Raw genomic sequence first — 15866 nt, 5'->3', positions numbered from 1 at the left:
AGTCTTTTGGAGACTTTCTCAAAGCCCCTCCTTGACATAATATCTCTTCAGTGGCATTCAGCTTTTAGCTAAAGTGAGAGACGAAATACTTAATATGGGAGGGGGGGAGGGGGGGAATGATGCTTTAGGCAAAAACACCCTGTCTGTCCCTCTGCTCAAACTGAGTAAAAAGGCTGTATGTCAGAAAGCAAGACACTGCTGGAAAGGGACAAATTCCAGGTAAGAAAAAAAAAAAAAACAAAATGGAGTACAATTACAGCAGCTCTCCAGGTGTCTGGGACTTACAGCACCTTGCCTTTTGCCCTAGCTACTTAATGATACAGGTGACATGCCATTCCAAATTGTATGATTTCAACGTTTCTGTTTGTTACCAACTTCATCTATTGGTATATGCATATTCACATACAAAAGTGGCATTTTTCATAAGGTAAACAGTTTACAATGAAAAAAATAAATCCACATGCAGTCCTTTCTTACCATTTAATTTCTTCATAGAAATAATTTCTTATTCTAAGTAAGAAAGTTGAACTGGACTTAGCTCATGCAGTAGAGATCTGAATCTGGGGCACGGCATTGCAAAACACAAATGACCATGGGGAAAAAATGTTCCAGCTATGCAGAACAGCAATAAAGAGTCCAACTAATTAACAACTGGTGTGCATCTGACAATAGACTTTGTGCATCAATAGTAGAAAGTTATAAACTAAATAACGAAGAAATTCTGTTAGGGAGGGTATTCTCCTTAAGAATTGTAGAGAATAATCCTACATAGAAATCAGATTAACTATATGCTAATTCTGACTCCCTCTGGTAATAATTAAGTTCAAATGGAGTTTTCACCCCATTGTCCTTGTTATCATGTTACCTATCTGGAGTTCCAGTGATAGTATTGCCTCGTACCTGATACAGGAGTCCTTGAATAGGCTTCCCATTCACAGCTAAAATGATGTCTCCGACTTCAATTTCGCCATTCTCTTCAGCTGGCTGCCCTGGAAACAGTCTTTTGATCCTGATGATAGATCCTCCGAGGTGTTCGCAACCATCTCCTTCCATTTGCAGAACACTAAAGCCGAGGCCTCCCAAATTCTTTGTTAATTTGACTTCAAATATATTATCTGTTCAAAGTGGGGATTAGAAAAAGAGTGGGAGATGTGACACATAGAATCATAGAATCCCACATATGCAGCTGATGTAAATTATACTCTCAGCAGACCTTTCCCTTGTGTCCTGCAGAAGTATATCTACTGGTAATAATGGCAAAAGAAGGGTTTGGTATTGCTTTAACTTATGTGAGCCCTTGAAATAGCACATGTAGAATGTGGATAACTGGATTCTGTTTCACCATGTCTTCACAGATTTTATGCCATCTGCTACAAGCTCATAAAGGAAGAAGTCTTTTGTGCCAACAGTAAGGTTCAAATGCTATTCTTTTCTGACATTCTTTCTGTAAGTGTTGAGTATATCTTACTACTGTGTTGATACCTGATGTTAGTTTGGGTCCTGCAGTAACCAGCATAACCTAGAATAAAATTTACTGCTCTTCCCAGACAAGAACAAGAGACCAGACTTTTTCCAAATACAGTATTTGCAGCTGAACCCCATTCTGCTAGGGACAATGTAGAGAAGTGTGCCCACAAGAAAGCATGGTGTTTTTGAGGCAGCCTTACAGTAAAAGAAACAGCATTTATTTGTTGGCTAAATTCAGTGAGAGTGATCTCTGAACCTTCTGCTTTTAAGAAATGAAGTGCTGGCACTCTCCAGTCCTGTTCCTGGGGCAGCAGTTCACCCTGGCTTCATCACTGACATAGGATGAGCAGTTGTGCTGGTGGTCCTCCCTTTGTGTATCAACCTGGCAACATCAACACAGCTGCTTCATGCCCGGTGGTGCTATAGAGTACAGACAGGGATGTCCCCTGCCAGCCCCAGCTCATGACAGTACAGTATTTATGCCTAAGATAAATTCAGTTATATCTAGCAACTATAACTCTAAGTGCATCAGAAATATTTTGTTTGGGATTGATTTTTTTATAATGTCATTAATATTGCACATTATATGTTTATTCAACATGCAGTTTTCCTTCCAATCCGCAGAAATTTCACAGGATTATTTTCATTCATTCCTTTCTTGCACACGGTAAAAAGTCACCCTGAGATTTTTTTTTTTTTTTTTTTTATCACTCACCATCTGTCAAAAAGCAGTAGTCCTTGATATCATCTGTGAAGGATGTCGCTACAGAAACAACTGCGCATTGGTCCTCCTTTCTGTCATTAGCAGTCAGGCATGGCTCTGCTGATTGGTAGTTTCCCCGTTCTAGAACCAGCTTGGCAATCTAAAATAATGATGAACAGGTTCCAGTTACACAGTACACAGTAAGCCCTAAGTCTTTTCTTTTTACTTTTGCTTTTATAATAGAGATGGATGGGGGAGGGGTGCAGTTTCTCCTCGTCCAGCTTTGCTACTGTGCTTCATATTAAATGCAGTTTAGTCTCCTGGGTATCTTACTGAGCTTTGCTGTTGTACAAACCTGGCCAGACTTCTTCAGGTGTTCCACAGCCTGTTTGTGAGTGATGCCACAGAGGCTGATGCCGTCTACTTCCAGGAGACGATCACCTGAGGCAAAACAAAACAAAGAAGCAAACAAAAAAGGGTTCAAGTTGCTTTGATGTCTAAGTTCAGTGGGTGTAAACCTTGAGGCTACCCATGATGCAACAGACCTTCATGCTTACAAGTGTCAAACTATGCTACTTTGTATGAAAGCAATACTGCTTGTTGTACAGCATTCTATACCTAGCACTTAAAACATACCAGCATATTCTGTAAGTAAAATGCAGTGATAGTATCTGGTTATCATAGCAGCTTCTGAAAGTAGATGTTAAAGTCACTAGCCTGATGTGCAGCTACACAGAGTAACTGTACAATGTCGGTATGAGGCTCCTGTTTTTTCCATGGGATGTCTATAGGTAGTACTGTGACTGCCTGACGAATAATGGACTACATATTACGTTTCACAGTAGTATGATCTCCGATCCCAGATGGGTTTCATTGTCCCTATGACAAGCATTCCTCGCTAACATTGACTTCTGCAGCCCAGAGTTTTCTTGACAGACATGTTACCTATCTTTATTTGTCCATCTTTATCAGCTGGTCCCATGGGAATAATTGACTTCACATATATCCCACCGTGGCGTACGCTAGTGTTAATTCCACCCTGCAAAACATACACCTACAGATTAGAGTCTTTACATGACAAAATCAAAGCAATTTTTACATGCATTGCAAAACAACTGCTTCAGGAATTACATTTTATATAAATATAGGAAAAAAAAAGGAGAAGAGTATGTTACTCTGTCGTGGTTTAAACCCAGTCAGGTAATTCGTTCACTCACTTCCCCCCCTTTCTTGCCTTCCCCCTGCTCTCGGAGGGACGGAGAGGAGAATCAAAAGAATGCAACTCCCACGGGTTGAGATAAGAACAGTTTAGTAACTAAGGTATAACACAAATCACTACTGCTACCACCAATGATAATAATGATAAAGGAAATAACAAGGGAAGAGGATACAACACCTCAGCACCAGCCGACCGATCACTCGCCCCCCAAGCCCCACCAAGCTCCGACCGATACCTCCTCCAACCCTGCAGTCTCCCAGCCCTTCCGGCTAACTCCCAGTTACATCCTGGGCATGACGTGCTGTGGTATGGAATACCTCTTTGGTCAGTTTGGGTCAGGTGTCCTGTCTCTGCTTCCTCCCAGCTTCCCCTCCTCCCTGGCAGAGCATGAGGCTCACAAAGTCCTTGGCCAAACCAAAACATCTCTATCAGCTCTGTTCCTGAGCTGAAAGTCAAAACACTGCACTGCACCAGCTACCAAGGAGGAGAAACATGACTGCTACTGCTGAACCCAGGACAAAGTCCCATCTAGTTGTAATATACTTCCCTAGGCAGTAATTTTGTTTTTTTCTCAGGAAAATGCAATGCATTTCCACTTGGCTATATAAAAACATTTACTAAATGTTCTTAATTTTTTCCCTGTGCTGACATAAAGAAGATGTTGCATCTTTCAGTCAGTCACTATCCCAGATTCCACACTATGCAATATCCATGCAGTTATTATTGTTTCAGACAATACACAAAGCATGGACCTGAACTTGTGCAGCCATGTGAGAACCGCCAGCTCAGAGGAATACCAGATTAATCCAAGAATCATGTTCTGCCCATCTGCACGCCCTGGCAAATTTAGATGAAAAAGCAGCCCTCAATTTCTCCTGCAGGTAATGAAATGGCTGTTGCTTCCAACTCCGTTTCAACAAAGACTGTAAAGACATCTCAGCCTGGAGGGGTAAACTCAACTTCAATAGCCAGGACAAGGAATCATTATTCAAATATGCCAGATGGTTTTTATTGCTGCCTTCTCTGGTCCTCTGAATATACAGTCAACCATATTTCCTTATATTAGGAAACAAAATTGGCCATGGCCCTTTCTCTGGCCTCCAGAGTAAGAAGCATGATGCCATGCCTGAGTCCACAAGCTAAACTTTCATCATGGGATGGCTTCTATTATTCTACTTGTTGAGGCACAGGCCAAAGCCCTATTGAGGGCTGTCAACAATTAAAAGATCCTATGCCATAGTCCTGTACAACCTGCTTGTACAGACACAGCCTTTGAGTTCTAGGAGCTGTAGGGGAGCAGCAAAACCAGTCATGACTTGGAGAATTCTTGAATTGCTGCATTTTCTAGAAGCCCTGGCAATATCCCTTGCTGACCAAACTCAATGGCAGGTCTTGTTCTCAGACTAAGGTTGAAAAGGGCTTGTGCTGCCATGTGCTTTAGTCTGGCACACTTTCACAGCTTCTGCAGGCAACCACTGGGGAATGAGCAGAGCATGTACTTTATGCTTTCTCAGTCAGTCAGTTGGGCAGTTAGGTTTGAAATGTGCCATGAGAACATCTTTTGTAATCAGCCTATCTCCTGTCTCTGTTCCACATAAATACACTTCTCTGTGTGTTTCTTGGTCATTAACATTTGACAGACACACTGAAAGATTAACAATAACACTTGCAGTCACACTGATTCCAAAAGTTCCATCTTCTTTAACAAGCTCCACAGTATAAATTTCCTTTGAGTTAGTTTCAGATGGAGATGGTAAGTGCGAAGAATCAGTTTCCTGTCTCAAAAATATAAACAGTAATGAGAGTGCAGCATCTCAATAAAAAAGGAGAGTAAAGAGGAACAAAAAGGAGAGTTTCCAGGAGGGTTTGACACTGTAAGCCTGGAGCAGTAACATTTATATCCCTGACACTATTTCAAGCTTACAGTAATGTTTCTCAAAATATAATCTAAATGTGCATATGCTGAGTAACGGGGAGGTTGTCTAATAGTGGAAAATTAGACACAAATTGTTGCTGTTCTCTGTCAGGTTGAAAACTTAAGAAAATGCAAGGAGACAATCAAAATTTTGTACCCTCACTGGAAAAGGGAGGAGAATTTTTAATAACATTTTCTGGAACAGTTTCCCTATTTTCTTTCACATATTCTAGACATGTCTATCATCTTGACATTTCCAATGTAATTTAGCAAGCGACATCTTCCAAGGTTTTCTTTCTCCTTTATTTTTTTTTTTTTTAATTTCTTGGTTACTTTCTACTCTTAACAACAAGCTGGCATGTTGTTAAGACACATACTGGGCATAAAAGTACTGAATTGCATCAGAATCTCAGTTACCTCCACATCCAGGCTATCAGCTGAAGGAACTTGAATCCTAGAGCCCACATTTGGTACTAAACTCCAGGAAAGGGCCTTCTCAAGTTCATCTACATTTCTGTCCTGCTCTTTGGGGAGGGCTGTATGACAATCCTGAATCTTTTTTCTCCTGTTGTCTGCACAGGAGATCTCAGATCCACTAGTGCTGTTTCCTCTTGATAGATTCTTTTCTTCATTTAGTCCTTCTTCACATATGTCTGTAAAGCCATAGCAAAATAAAGCATTGCTGAATGCAAACAGTAAGTAAACTTGAAGGCAAATACTATTATACCTCAGCACAGGAGGGCAAAATAACTTCCTACACCAGGTGCTTGTGAAATCAGATCTATAAAATGAGTCGGTCATTTTAAAGTGGAGCTCTGCTATTATGAATGTGGAGAATGTGTTTGCTTTATCATTGCAGAGGACTGTTTCCCTATGAGAGAAAGAAATGAACAAAATCCCTTGGTATTCAGCAAAGCAGCCAATAATAGATCTTTTCACACTGACTGTAGAACAGAGATCACTTGATACCTACTAGAAGCTGACTGTTTTCACTGCTGAACTATGGTTATTATGACAGGCACTGAGCAGCAAGAAAGTACTACTACATCCCAGTGCCTAATAAGTACCAGCGTCCTGAGTTAACTATTTGCATTCCGTAGGCAGGAAAGGCATTTGCCTTTATACCTTTGGGTTGAGAGATGATGAGCTCCACTTCATCAGGAGAATTCTGTATGATTTTAACTGCAGTATTAAATGAAACACCCTCAAGACTAGTATTATTCACAGAGATGAGTCGTCCTCCTTAAAAAAAGCAAAAAAAACAAAAACAAACCCACAATGATAAAACCAAGACAGAGGAAATCTAAACAGAGACATAAATCCAGAATAGCTAACTTTAAATTATGAAAGTATTTTAATTCTAATTAAAAACTAAGGACAATGACCTGGTTTGATATTTCCAGCTCTGTCTGCAGGTCCCCCAGGGATAATTGAAGCGATAAAGATACCGAGGTCTAATTTTCCTACATTTTCTCCTCCAATAATTACAAAACCTGCAAAAATGAGATAGCATGATAATGCAGAAACATTGGCATTATTAGAAAAGATGAACCTTAGAAGCATAAAAAGCTCTTGCTCTAATGGCTTAAGTTTTATACATGGTCTGGAGAATGGGGAGCTCTGATTTACATGGCATTTGTAAAACAGGTAAAAAAAGGTCTTGATTTGGAAGAGCTTTGAATTTGTATTATATTATAATTAAAGTGTGCTGGTGACTTTACTGGTATATAATTTCTCAATAAGAATACCTTCCCACCATGGGACTTTCAAAGATTCCAGCTACTTTCTTACAAGAGTCATAAACTCTTGTATGTGGACCTTAGTATTTAACACCTGCAGGAGTAAAATGGTATAAAAGCTCATTTAATAAATTAGACATTTTTCTGCATCATGTAGTGTAGGGCCTGTCAGGTGGGCCATGTAAATTTCTAATGGAAATGTAAAGTATATCTAAGAAAATTAAATCTATTGTCAAGGAGTTCAGTTTCACTATCCTAGTTCAGAATATTCTGCTTATTGCAGAATATATTCTTCTTTCTGGTAGCATAGTTGTGTTTGGGATGAGGATATTCCACACAGACATGCACCATTTAGAAACTTAATGCCTAATTTTGTTAATGGTCAGCTGTGTAACATGATGGTCCTCTGAACTTATCCACAAGAACAGGATAGAGTGCAGTAATGTATTATATAACAAAAAATGTTGTCTGAGTAAGAATCCAAAAGTCAGGAAACATTAATGTTAAGCTTGTGTACACATTTTGCACTTCCACAGGCAATACTTAAAAGGTTTACAGAACATGATCTCCCCCTGTGTAATGTCTAAGATAAATAAAATCACTGAGCTTGCATTTCAGATACAAAAATAGACCATTTTTCCTTTCACTGTACTCTTAGCACTTGGTCCCCTTGACCTCTGTGGCCTTAGTTCATCTTCTGAAAAAAATGTGGTCTTGATTTATGTGCTTAGTTCTTTTCAGTCTCAGATATTCTAAGTCCTTCACAAAGACTGGTAGTTTTATTCTATAAGAATAAGTGAGGTGAAGAAGGTTACAGTCTTGGCCAGGTTGAGTCAGCAACTATCAGTGTTAGCACCAGGATCTGAAAGTCTCGGTAACAAACGCAACATTCGTGCTCCTTACTTACCAAATCCATTCTTAGGGTCACGTTTTAGGTTGACACAAATTATTTCCCTTTCTAAACCACTTAGTAAAACTTCCTTTTGGATGGCTGGTGATCCAGGTGCTGCAGAAACAAAACAGCTAGAATAAATGCAGATTAATGCAGGGAGACAATAGAGTCATATAGTATGAAAAACTGGGGCTTCAAAATGAAAAATATATTTTGTCCTTTTCAACATTACCATCACTTCTGAAACAATGTAACTCGAAGGAAGCTCAAACAAGTGTCTGAAAATTTGTATTCTTTAGAAAAGCATATGTACACTAGCTGTGTAAGTTCTTCCTATAATGTTCCTTCCTGGGAGACTATGCATTTATCTGCAATAGTTCTAAGATTAGGACATCTAAAGAGAGAGGCTTGTAGTGCCCATTGAACATGAGGGTGATTTGGAGACAAAATCTCCTATGGATTCCTTTGGAAACTCTAGACTTTGTCCCTGAGGGCCCTTTTGTCTCTGTACGTGCAATCCAATCAGCACTGATTAGGATGATGACTTTTGTAGTGTTAACACTACTTAATATTGTGCAATTGCCACAGCATGTCCAAAATACAGTTCTAATTTTAAAATGGGCCAAACAAATAATCATAGCTTTGTATTTCATACATTTCCTCACTTGTACATCCAATGTTAGACAATTAGGCGTCCAGATCTTATTCTAGTTTGTGTCATACAAATGCAGGAACAGAGGAAGGACCTGGAGCCTATGTTATCCCATACATTATTTATTGGGTTGTAGATCTTAATTGCAAATCAAATGATGACCTCTGAGCATTGGGGTATTGCCTCATGTGAGAGTCCTGGGGATACTGAACCATGTTTCTGAAGAGCGTTAGGCACCATTGATAGAGTAATTATATCATTAAGTCCCCTACCACTAATCCTGATGGAAAGCAGGTGTGAAAGGGAAGAAAAGAGCTTGTCTTGCTAAAATCTAGGTTAATTGCCAGGACTAGAAGTGCAAAAGGATATTCTTTAATCTGTAAGTAAAATATATTTCGGTCTCCTGCTATTAAAACAATAACATGGAAGGGTACTGTCTCTATGATTATTATACTCACCATTGATTGCGTTCTGAGTTGAATGATAATTTCCCATATTTCGGCCTCCTGCTATTAAAATAATAACATGGAAGGGTACTGTCTCTATGATTATTATACTCACCATTGATTGTGTTCTGAGTTGAATGGGTAGACAGGTAGTCATAACTCCTTTGCTTTCCATTCAAATTGATGTGCATTTCTGACTGGGATAGTCCTGATGTGGATCTGCATGGCAGGAGGTAAAGACCTCATTACAGGAACAAATCAGCAATGGTATTTAGCACTCCTCATTGTCATTACTCTGCCAGAGCCAAGTTAGGAACACATGTCTTTATAGCCTTTCAATGATTATTCTGATTTCTCGCCGCATTTCATTGTAGAGTAGAGGTAGTCTAACCTTGCCAGCATTAGTTTCCAAATAACAGCTGCCATTAGACCACTCACATCACAACTGATTTAGCCTTGTGTATTCTTTGAGCTGGGTGCAGGCATCAGGAAAACAGAGCATAGTCTCAGCATGATTCATTTAGCCCTGCTGTCCATTTAAACAAAATCTTGTCTGAAACTTTTCATAGTAGTTCCTGTTCTTCTCGGCTCTATTCTCAGTATTCTAAAAGGAACTAGAATTCATCAACGGCCTTGAGACTGTGTGCAGCCATAGTAACCGCCTACACTGGTGAATGTACCAATGCAAATGAAAAGGGAGAAGTTCTTACACTGTTCTCTGTGATTTGCACCTTTAGACAAGGAGGAATCAATTAGGCAAGACCTGCTCAAAACAGCTTCCAATTGTGCATTGAGTTCACATACTGCCATTTCCAGAGAAGATACAGATACTAAAGATTTTTATTTTATTCTCCCTTATTTTTATCCCTCTCCATTACCCAGTAAGTGGTTCATTCCTGAGTCTAGTACAAATTTAAATGTCATTCTTTTTGAAGTTCTCTGTTAAAGGATTAGCTTCCCGCCTGTGTTTGTGCTACTGCTGGCACCATGGAACCCCAGGACTTTTGGTGTGGCCACAATAAAGGCTGCAAAAATCCCCATCTGCCTCACAGCTTACCATAAACGTTTGCAGTGATAGTCCATGACTGAGTATTCTTATACATGTTTAGAGGAAAAAGCAAACCCACCTGCCAAGATTGCTTTTGTGTCTAGTCCTGTTGCTGGTTTCCACACTGAGGTTATCACAAGATTTGCTCATCATCCCAGCAGACAGATTTTCCAGGTTTGCTCCATAGAGCACATTCTCTGAACGAGACAATCTCTGAATCAGGGCAAGGTGTTCATGCTGAGCTGCATATGCAGAATTTGATTTGTCTATTTCCACAAATTTACTTTCCTCTTAATAAGAAGGGAGAGAGAGGGAGGAAGGAGAGATAAATCCACTGATAATTTCCCATCTTTTTAAGCTCAAAGGCACTTTCTGTCTAACCTTTAGAAAATGCCAGCAAAAAAAGCTTAGCATCACAGATAGATTTGTTCTGGTATCCTTGGGGATACCTAGGCCTTGGAGAGGGTGGAAAGGGTTTCAAAATAATTTCTGTCATAGAAAGGATACGTTGTAGTTAGATTTCATTTCTATGAATTATACTTTCCACAAACAGATGAAATTGACAATCCTGTATAATTTAAACCTGAATATTTCTGTAAAGCATACTTTGGAAATGTTCAGTGTATGGAGAAATACCCATCTGTCAGAGAGTGAATTAGTCAGGTTGGTAGTTTCCTGTCCTTCATGGACAGGACACCACTCTGACATATATGTATCTGAAAAGACAGGAGCTACACTAACACATGCTGTCTTAAATTCAGAGAGGGACCAAGGAGCTGGCTGTTTGCTCTAAGTGATTTGCACAAGTTGAATAAGGGGCCATATTGATGGCAATGCTTTCTATCCAATTTTCCACCTCTGTGTGAAATCTACTACTTGCTTAATGACATCTAGGCTCTGCTATATACAAATCTATCCTCTCAAAAGATTTAATTTCCCTGAAACAAGATAGTGCTGGGGGAGGGATTGTTAATTTATTTAGGCTCTCAGCTGGTGGGCTGGACAGGGGATTTGAAGGAGAGAGGACAGTAGGCAATAGGAGGGATGCTGGAAAGTAAAACAAGCTTGGTATAGGTTAGCAGAAATACAGGCTTTAATTGTGCTTATACATGACAGCTGACCTGCCATGTGTTTTCCTAACAAGTGTTAGCCTGAATGCAACTTTCTAGAATGCTACTGTGAGGCATTAAACTGAGGCTCCCTCTTTCCTCAGTGACTTTGTTCAGGGGGCATTTGTTGAGGCATCAGAAGGCTTAACTGTCCACAGTCTCAGCACAGTCTGAGAGTTGCCATGATAATTTTAAAGTAGGGGGTTGCTAGCAATTTTTGGAGAGATGGTGACTTGTACATTTGAAGAGTGCAGCAGAAACAAGTTTCCTTCATGAAGAAAGAGCCTTATAATGTCTTACAGCCCCACAGTGGTGACTAAGGCAGCATTTTGAACTACTGCCTGTCATTGCCTTCACAAAGCCTTTATTTCTGGGACAGCAAGCGCATATCAAACCTCAGAACCTGCAGTCACATGGCTTGTGTAAGTCTCACTTTTTTTCAGTAGTTGGAGGGGGCTTATAATCAAGATTTGGGTTATAATTTTCTCAGCTCTCATATATGGAATGTAGTAATTTTTGTTAAGATATGCTACCACAAGCAAATGTGACACAGGAAACTTTAAGATTCACTGTTAGCACTCATTTGTATGCTACAGATCACAGTCCCACTAAGTTATGTTTGAAGCTAAAGGAGCACAAGCAACAAAAGATGCTTTGAACCTAAATGTCATCCTAGCGCCTTTGCCATGGTAACAAATACGTACAGGTGGAATTTCACTTTCATGAAATAATTTTAGTGGGAAAGAAGCCATGTATCAATCATCCTGTTATATTCCATGATAAAATTTTTTGCCTATGCTTTTCCAGTTTTACTAGAGAAAGGAGTATCCCAGCAGATAAGGCATGACACTTGACTCTCCCGCTATGACTCACTGGGTCAAATACCCAGTGGCTGTAAATGATAATGATTCTGTTCAAAACAGTGGATGAGCTAGTGAAAACTCATGTTGATCCACTGAAGTCAAGAGTCATGACAGTTATCAGCTTAGGCTATTTTTTCTTATGTGCCTCAGTTTCCCTATAATGATCCTCACGATAAGTGCTGTGTAACTGCCCTAGTTGAGCATAATTTGTCTTTGAAACTAGAAAATCTGAAGTTTAAGGAGGTATTAGTCATATCTTCCACAGACATGGCAAAATCTAAGATAAAAGCAGCTAGCAGCTACATAGTTGAGTGAGTATAATGGATGTGCCTTGGGTTTAGTGGTTTTGACCTTGGACTGAACCATACAGCTGAACCCCTGTCTTATGCAAAGATGGCTAGTTAACTAAGCTCAGCTCCAGCACATCTGATCTGGGCACTACTATATTTATTCATTTTGAGCAACATTTCTCAGGATACAGTTGGAGTAAGCTTGATATGTTTCTTCAGATTTCTCAGCAGATTTCCTGAAGGGAAGTATAATCATGTTTGTGGTTTTTTTTTTTTAATCTGGGTTAGCTACATAGTTTTTATCATCAGAGAACCCCTCTCCACCCCCTGCACATGCCCACTCTCATCCAGAGAGTAAACTAGACTTATACATCTCTAAATTCTAGTGAGCTGGAGACATTATTTTCTATTCTGCGAATGTGAAACTGAAACAGAGTGAAACTGATGTGGCATGTTCTGATTCTCAGCTTCACTGAATGCACTTTTTCTAATAGCTAACTTTGTCCTATATCCTAAATAATGAAAAGTGCATTTATACCTCACCTGATGATGTTTGCCGAAGTTGCCTAGAATTCATCTGTGCATTGAATTTGTGCTGGGCAGAGCAGAGGTCCAGTAGATATTTACAGGTCTTTGCTGTATCAGTAATGAAGGTGTGTTTCTTGCCACTGAAGCTGCTTTCAATCATGAACTTTTTTCTCTAAAAGGATAAAAAGCACAGCTTGCTTCATATATCAGTCATTACAATGAGGCACTGAAAGTTCATTTTACATAATCTTGTTGGTTTGTCCAGTTGTATTTATGCCTGGTTTCATGCCTTTGAGTACAGTAAATACCTATCATAAATTCAGCAGTTGTTACTGAGGTGGCAGTTTTCTACCCTATGTCAAAAGTCAGGAGCCTTTGGACATTGACTACATTGAGAGCAGGTTGATAGAACTGGCAAAATTTGGCCTTACAGGTGTTAAAATAATTAAACCAATTTAATGTAAAACCAAAAATATCTTCAAGGGGCAGAAAGGCCATCCTGGGAGAGCAGGCAGGCTGGGAAATGTATGATGCAGGTTGACACCTACACTGTACGATGGTAGATTGATATACCTGTGATGGCAAAATAGAATTTAGAAGGGATCACAATCTTGTCACCAGTACCAGTTTGTTAACAGGCATCAGTATACCAAGAGATGAGGATGGAAATAATGAGATCTGGAAAGACGGAGATGTGATCCCATGACCTGCTGTGGGTAGGAAAACAAAAGGAATGGGGGGGGGGAGGGAATGGGGGGGGCGAAGAGAGAGGGGAAGATGGGAATGAATAGGGAATGTGCCATAGAGAGATTTGACATAGTTTCTGTAACAGTCAACACCAGGTTATTCAGTTTTATAGTAATTTGACTCCAGCCTTGGCAAAAAAACCTCCAGATCTAAACCTCACTGAGAGCTGGGTATCTTGGTAACTACATCCACACCCAGCCTCTATTTTAGACTGTTTTCAAAAAGGACTTGCTTGTACAGAATGAGTTTAATTCTGGCTCTGAATGCAATATTTATCAAAGTGACAGGCAGAAGGGGCGTAATGTGGTAGAGTGGAGAAGAGAATCACTTGGTTCCAACTCACATAAGCAGAAATTCTCTCTGTTTCACGCCACTGGAATCTTAAGCTGGCAATTCTTGTTTGATTTTTAACCTCATAAACAATGATGCCTTTGGCACAGATTCCCAGGATGATGTCCCCTGATGCTCCTTTCTTCTCTTGGGATACACGGTAGAATAAGACTCCATATTCAGGAAGTTGCTGAGTCACCTTGTAGAGAAAAAGTGCATTTACCAAGCATTACTCAAAAAGAGGCATGGGAAGAAGAGGTAAGTAGCTGGGAAAGGAAATGGTTTTGAGTCTCTTTACTCAATATTCTTTCACTCTGTCAAGAAACCTTTGAAAACCCTTACCAAATTTTCCTATCTGCTGCCTCACAGAATCATCCCTTTACTTTTGGTATGTCATAGGACCATTACATGCATTCATTTTCCATGCATAAAATTGAAGCAACACTTTCACACGTAGCTCATTTGAAGAGGCAGGAGGATTATATACCTTCCTCCACAATAATCTAAACATTACGTTGCCACTGAGGTATTCAGCATTACTGCTACTTGGCACTTGTGTGCATTTCTGAATAGAAATCCATGCAGGATTAGCGCTGCTTGACTACTGTTAAACCTTGTTTCATTTCATTTTCTTTCCTGTGTCTTTGTTTGCCTGAGCAAACCCAGAAACCATGAAGTACAGCAAATATGACGGTCTTAGTAAAACTGCTAATATTTTGGTGCAAGGGATACTCTGACATTTTTATGGGCTTGTGTGGTTTCCTTTCAACAATAGTGACATCCAACTGGACAGTGACACTACAGCTCCCTGCCTGCAGCTATCTCACACATATGTCCATATAGGTACATATGTCCATTCCTTCATGGCCATCATCTTTTAAAATCAGACATTACAGATTTCTGTTGCCAAGGTCTTAAATTATAGGGTTTGCTAATTTGCCCCTTAAATTACCTCACCCAGATATAGTGGTGACTTTTGAGGGAATTTCAATGTCCCAGAATTCCTTTCGGTGCCAGACTCTATAGCAGGTGTCACTTCTTTCTTGCACAATGAACATTGCTAGGCAAAACATTAAATAGGAATATACTTCAAGGGACTGAAGAGCCAGCTTGTGCCCCTGCCATCTGTCTGTACAGAGGATACTCTGAGGAACTCACCCAGAGGTTCTGGGTTGTTGCCTTTGTACCTCCTGCACTTGGCAACAAAATGTTAAAATATGACTCAGACCCTTTACAGAACTATGGAATATGAAGAGGGTTTTTCGTTCTCTTTTGTGATCTGCAGATCAGTAAAAGTGTATTCTACAGCTTTTTTTTTTTTTTTTTTTTTGGGGGGGGGGGGGGGGGAGAAGCTAACGTAGAATCCCCATATTACTTTTCAGTAATGAAAAGGGATTTTCAGCAATGAAAAATAAAAGAAAGTAAGTTTTTCAGAAAGCATCCAGAGCACAAATATTTAGGTCCTGAAAACTAGGGCATCTATGATTATTAGCTGAATCTAGGTTTTAATTTTTAATCCTTTTTATATTTGAAATGTGCATGTTCTTGCCATGGGGGCTATTTTTCTCACTTTGTATAATGTGTTGGCTTCTTCTATAAACTTATTCATTGAAACAGATACTAACAAAGCTGCTTCATTGGATTTGCCACGCACGATGGAACTGTCATTAAGGCTAAGCTTCAATCTATTTCTTCAATTCCACTGACAACACTGGATGAGGAACTAACATAATTAAACAGCAACTGAGTTAAAATTATGCTATAAATAAAAACATGTGGCACTGCATCTAAATGGCTACTGATACTTATTCATTATCAAATCCCTGATATTTTTCATTTGATGGCAAGCAGGGAAGTTTGGGGGAGAATGAGAAATCAGGAAAGAAAAAAATATGTCATCATGACAGTCTAGAGCCCT

The 15866-nt window shown here is 39.6% G+C and overlaps 1 protein-coding gene across 1 annotated transcript in view; it reads right to left on the bottom strand.

Moving 5' to 3' along the window:
- Positions 1 to 15866, bottom strand: part of FRMPD2 (FERM and PDZ domain containing 2) — a 63125-nt gene that overhangs the window by 32875 nt on the left and 14384 nt on the right. Inside the window, exons 11-23 of the mRNA XM_057401096.1 lie at positions 13962 to 14147; positions 12887 to 13043; positions 10161 to 10371; positions 9149 to 9252; positions 7951 to 8049; positions 6690 to 6797; positions 6430 to 6546; positions 5722 to 5957; positions 5060 to 5164; positions 3116 to 3209; positions 2526 to 2611; positions 2183 to 2330; positions 901 to 1115 (exon numbers count right to left, since the gene is read on the bottom strand). Of these exons, the coding sequence (XP_057257079.1) occupies positions 901 to 1115; positions 2183 to 2330; positions 2526 to 2611; positions 3116 to 3209; positions 5060 to 5164; positions 5722 to 5957; positions 6430 to 6546; positions 6690 to 6797; positions 7951 to 8049; positions 9149 to 9252; positions 10161 to 10371; positions 12887 to 13043; positions 13962 to 14147 (1866 nt within the window). The remainder of the gene's footprint in view (positions 1 to 900; positions 1116 to 2182; positions 2331 to 2525; positions 2612 to 3115; positions 3210 to 5059; positions 5165 to 5721; positions 5958 to 6429; positions 6547 to 6689; positions 6798 to 7950; positions 8050 to 9148; positions 9253 to 10160; positions 10372 to 12886; positions 13044 to 13961; positions 14148 to 15866) is intronic.

This window comes from Pezoporus wallicus, unplaced genomic scaffold (assembly GCF_028554395.1).
Source record: "Pezoporus wallicus isolate ANWC-B61680 ecotype Strahan unplaced genomic scaffold, APGP_CSIRO_Pwel_v1 contig_5524, whole genome shotgun sequence".
Lineage (NCBI taxonomy): Eukaryota > Metazoa > Chordata > Aves > Psittaciformes > Psittacidae > Pezoporus > Pezoporus wallicus.
The sequence above is the reverse complement of the archived record's forward strand: the minus strand, read 5'-3'. Positions and strand labels throughout refer to the sequence as shown.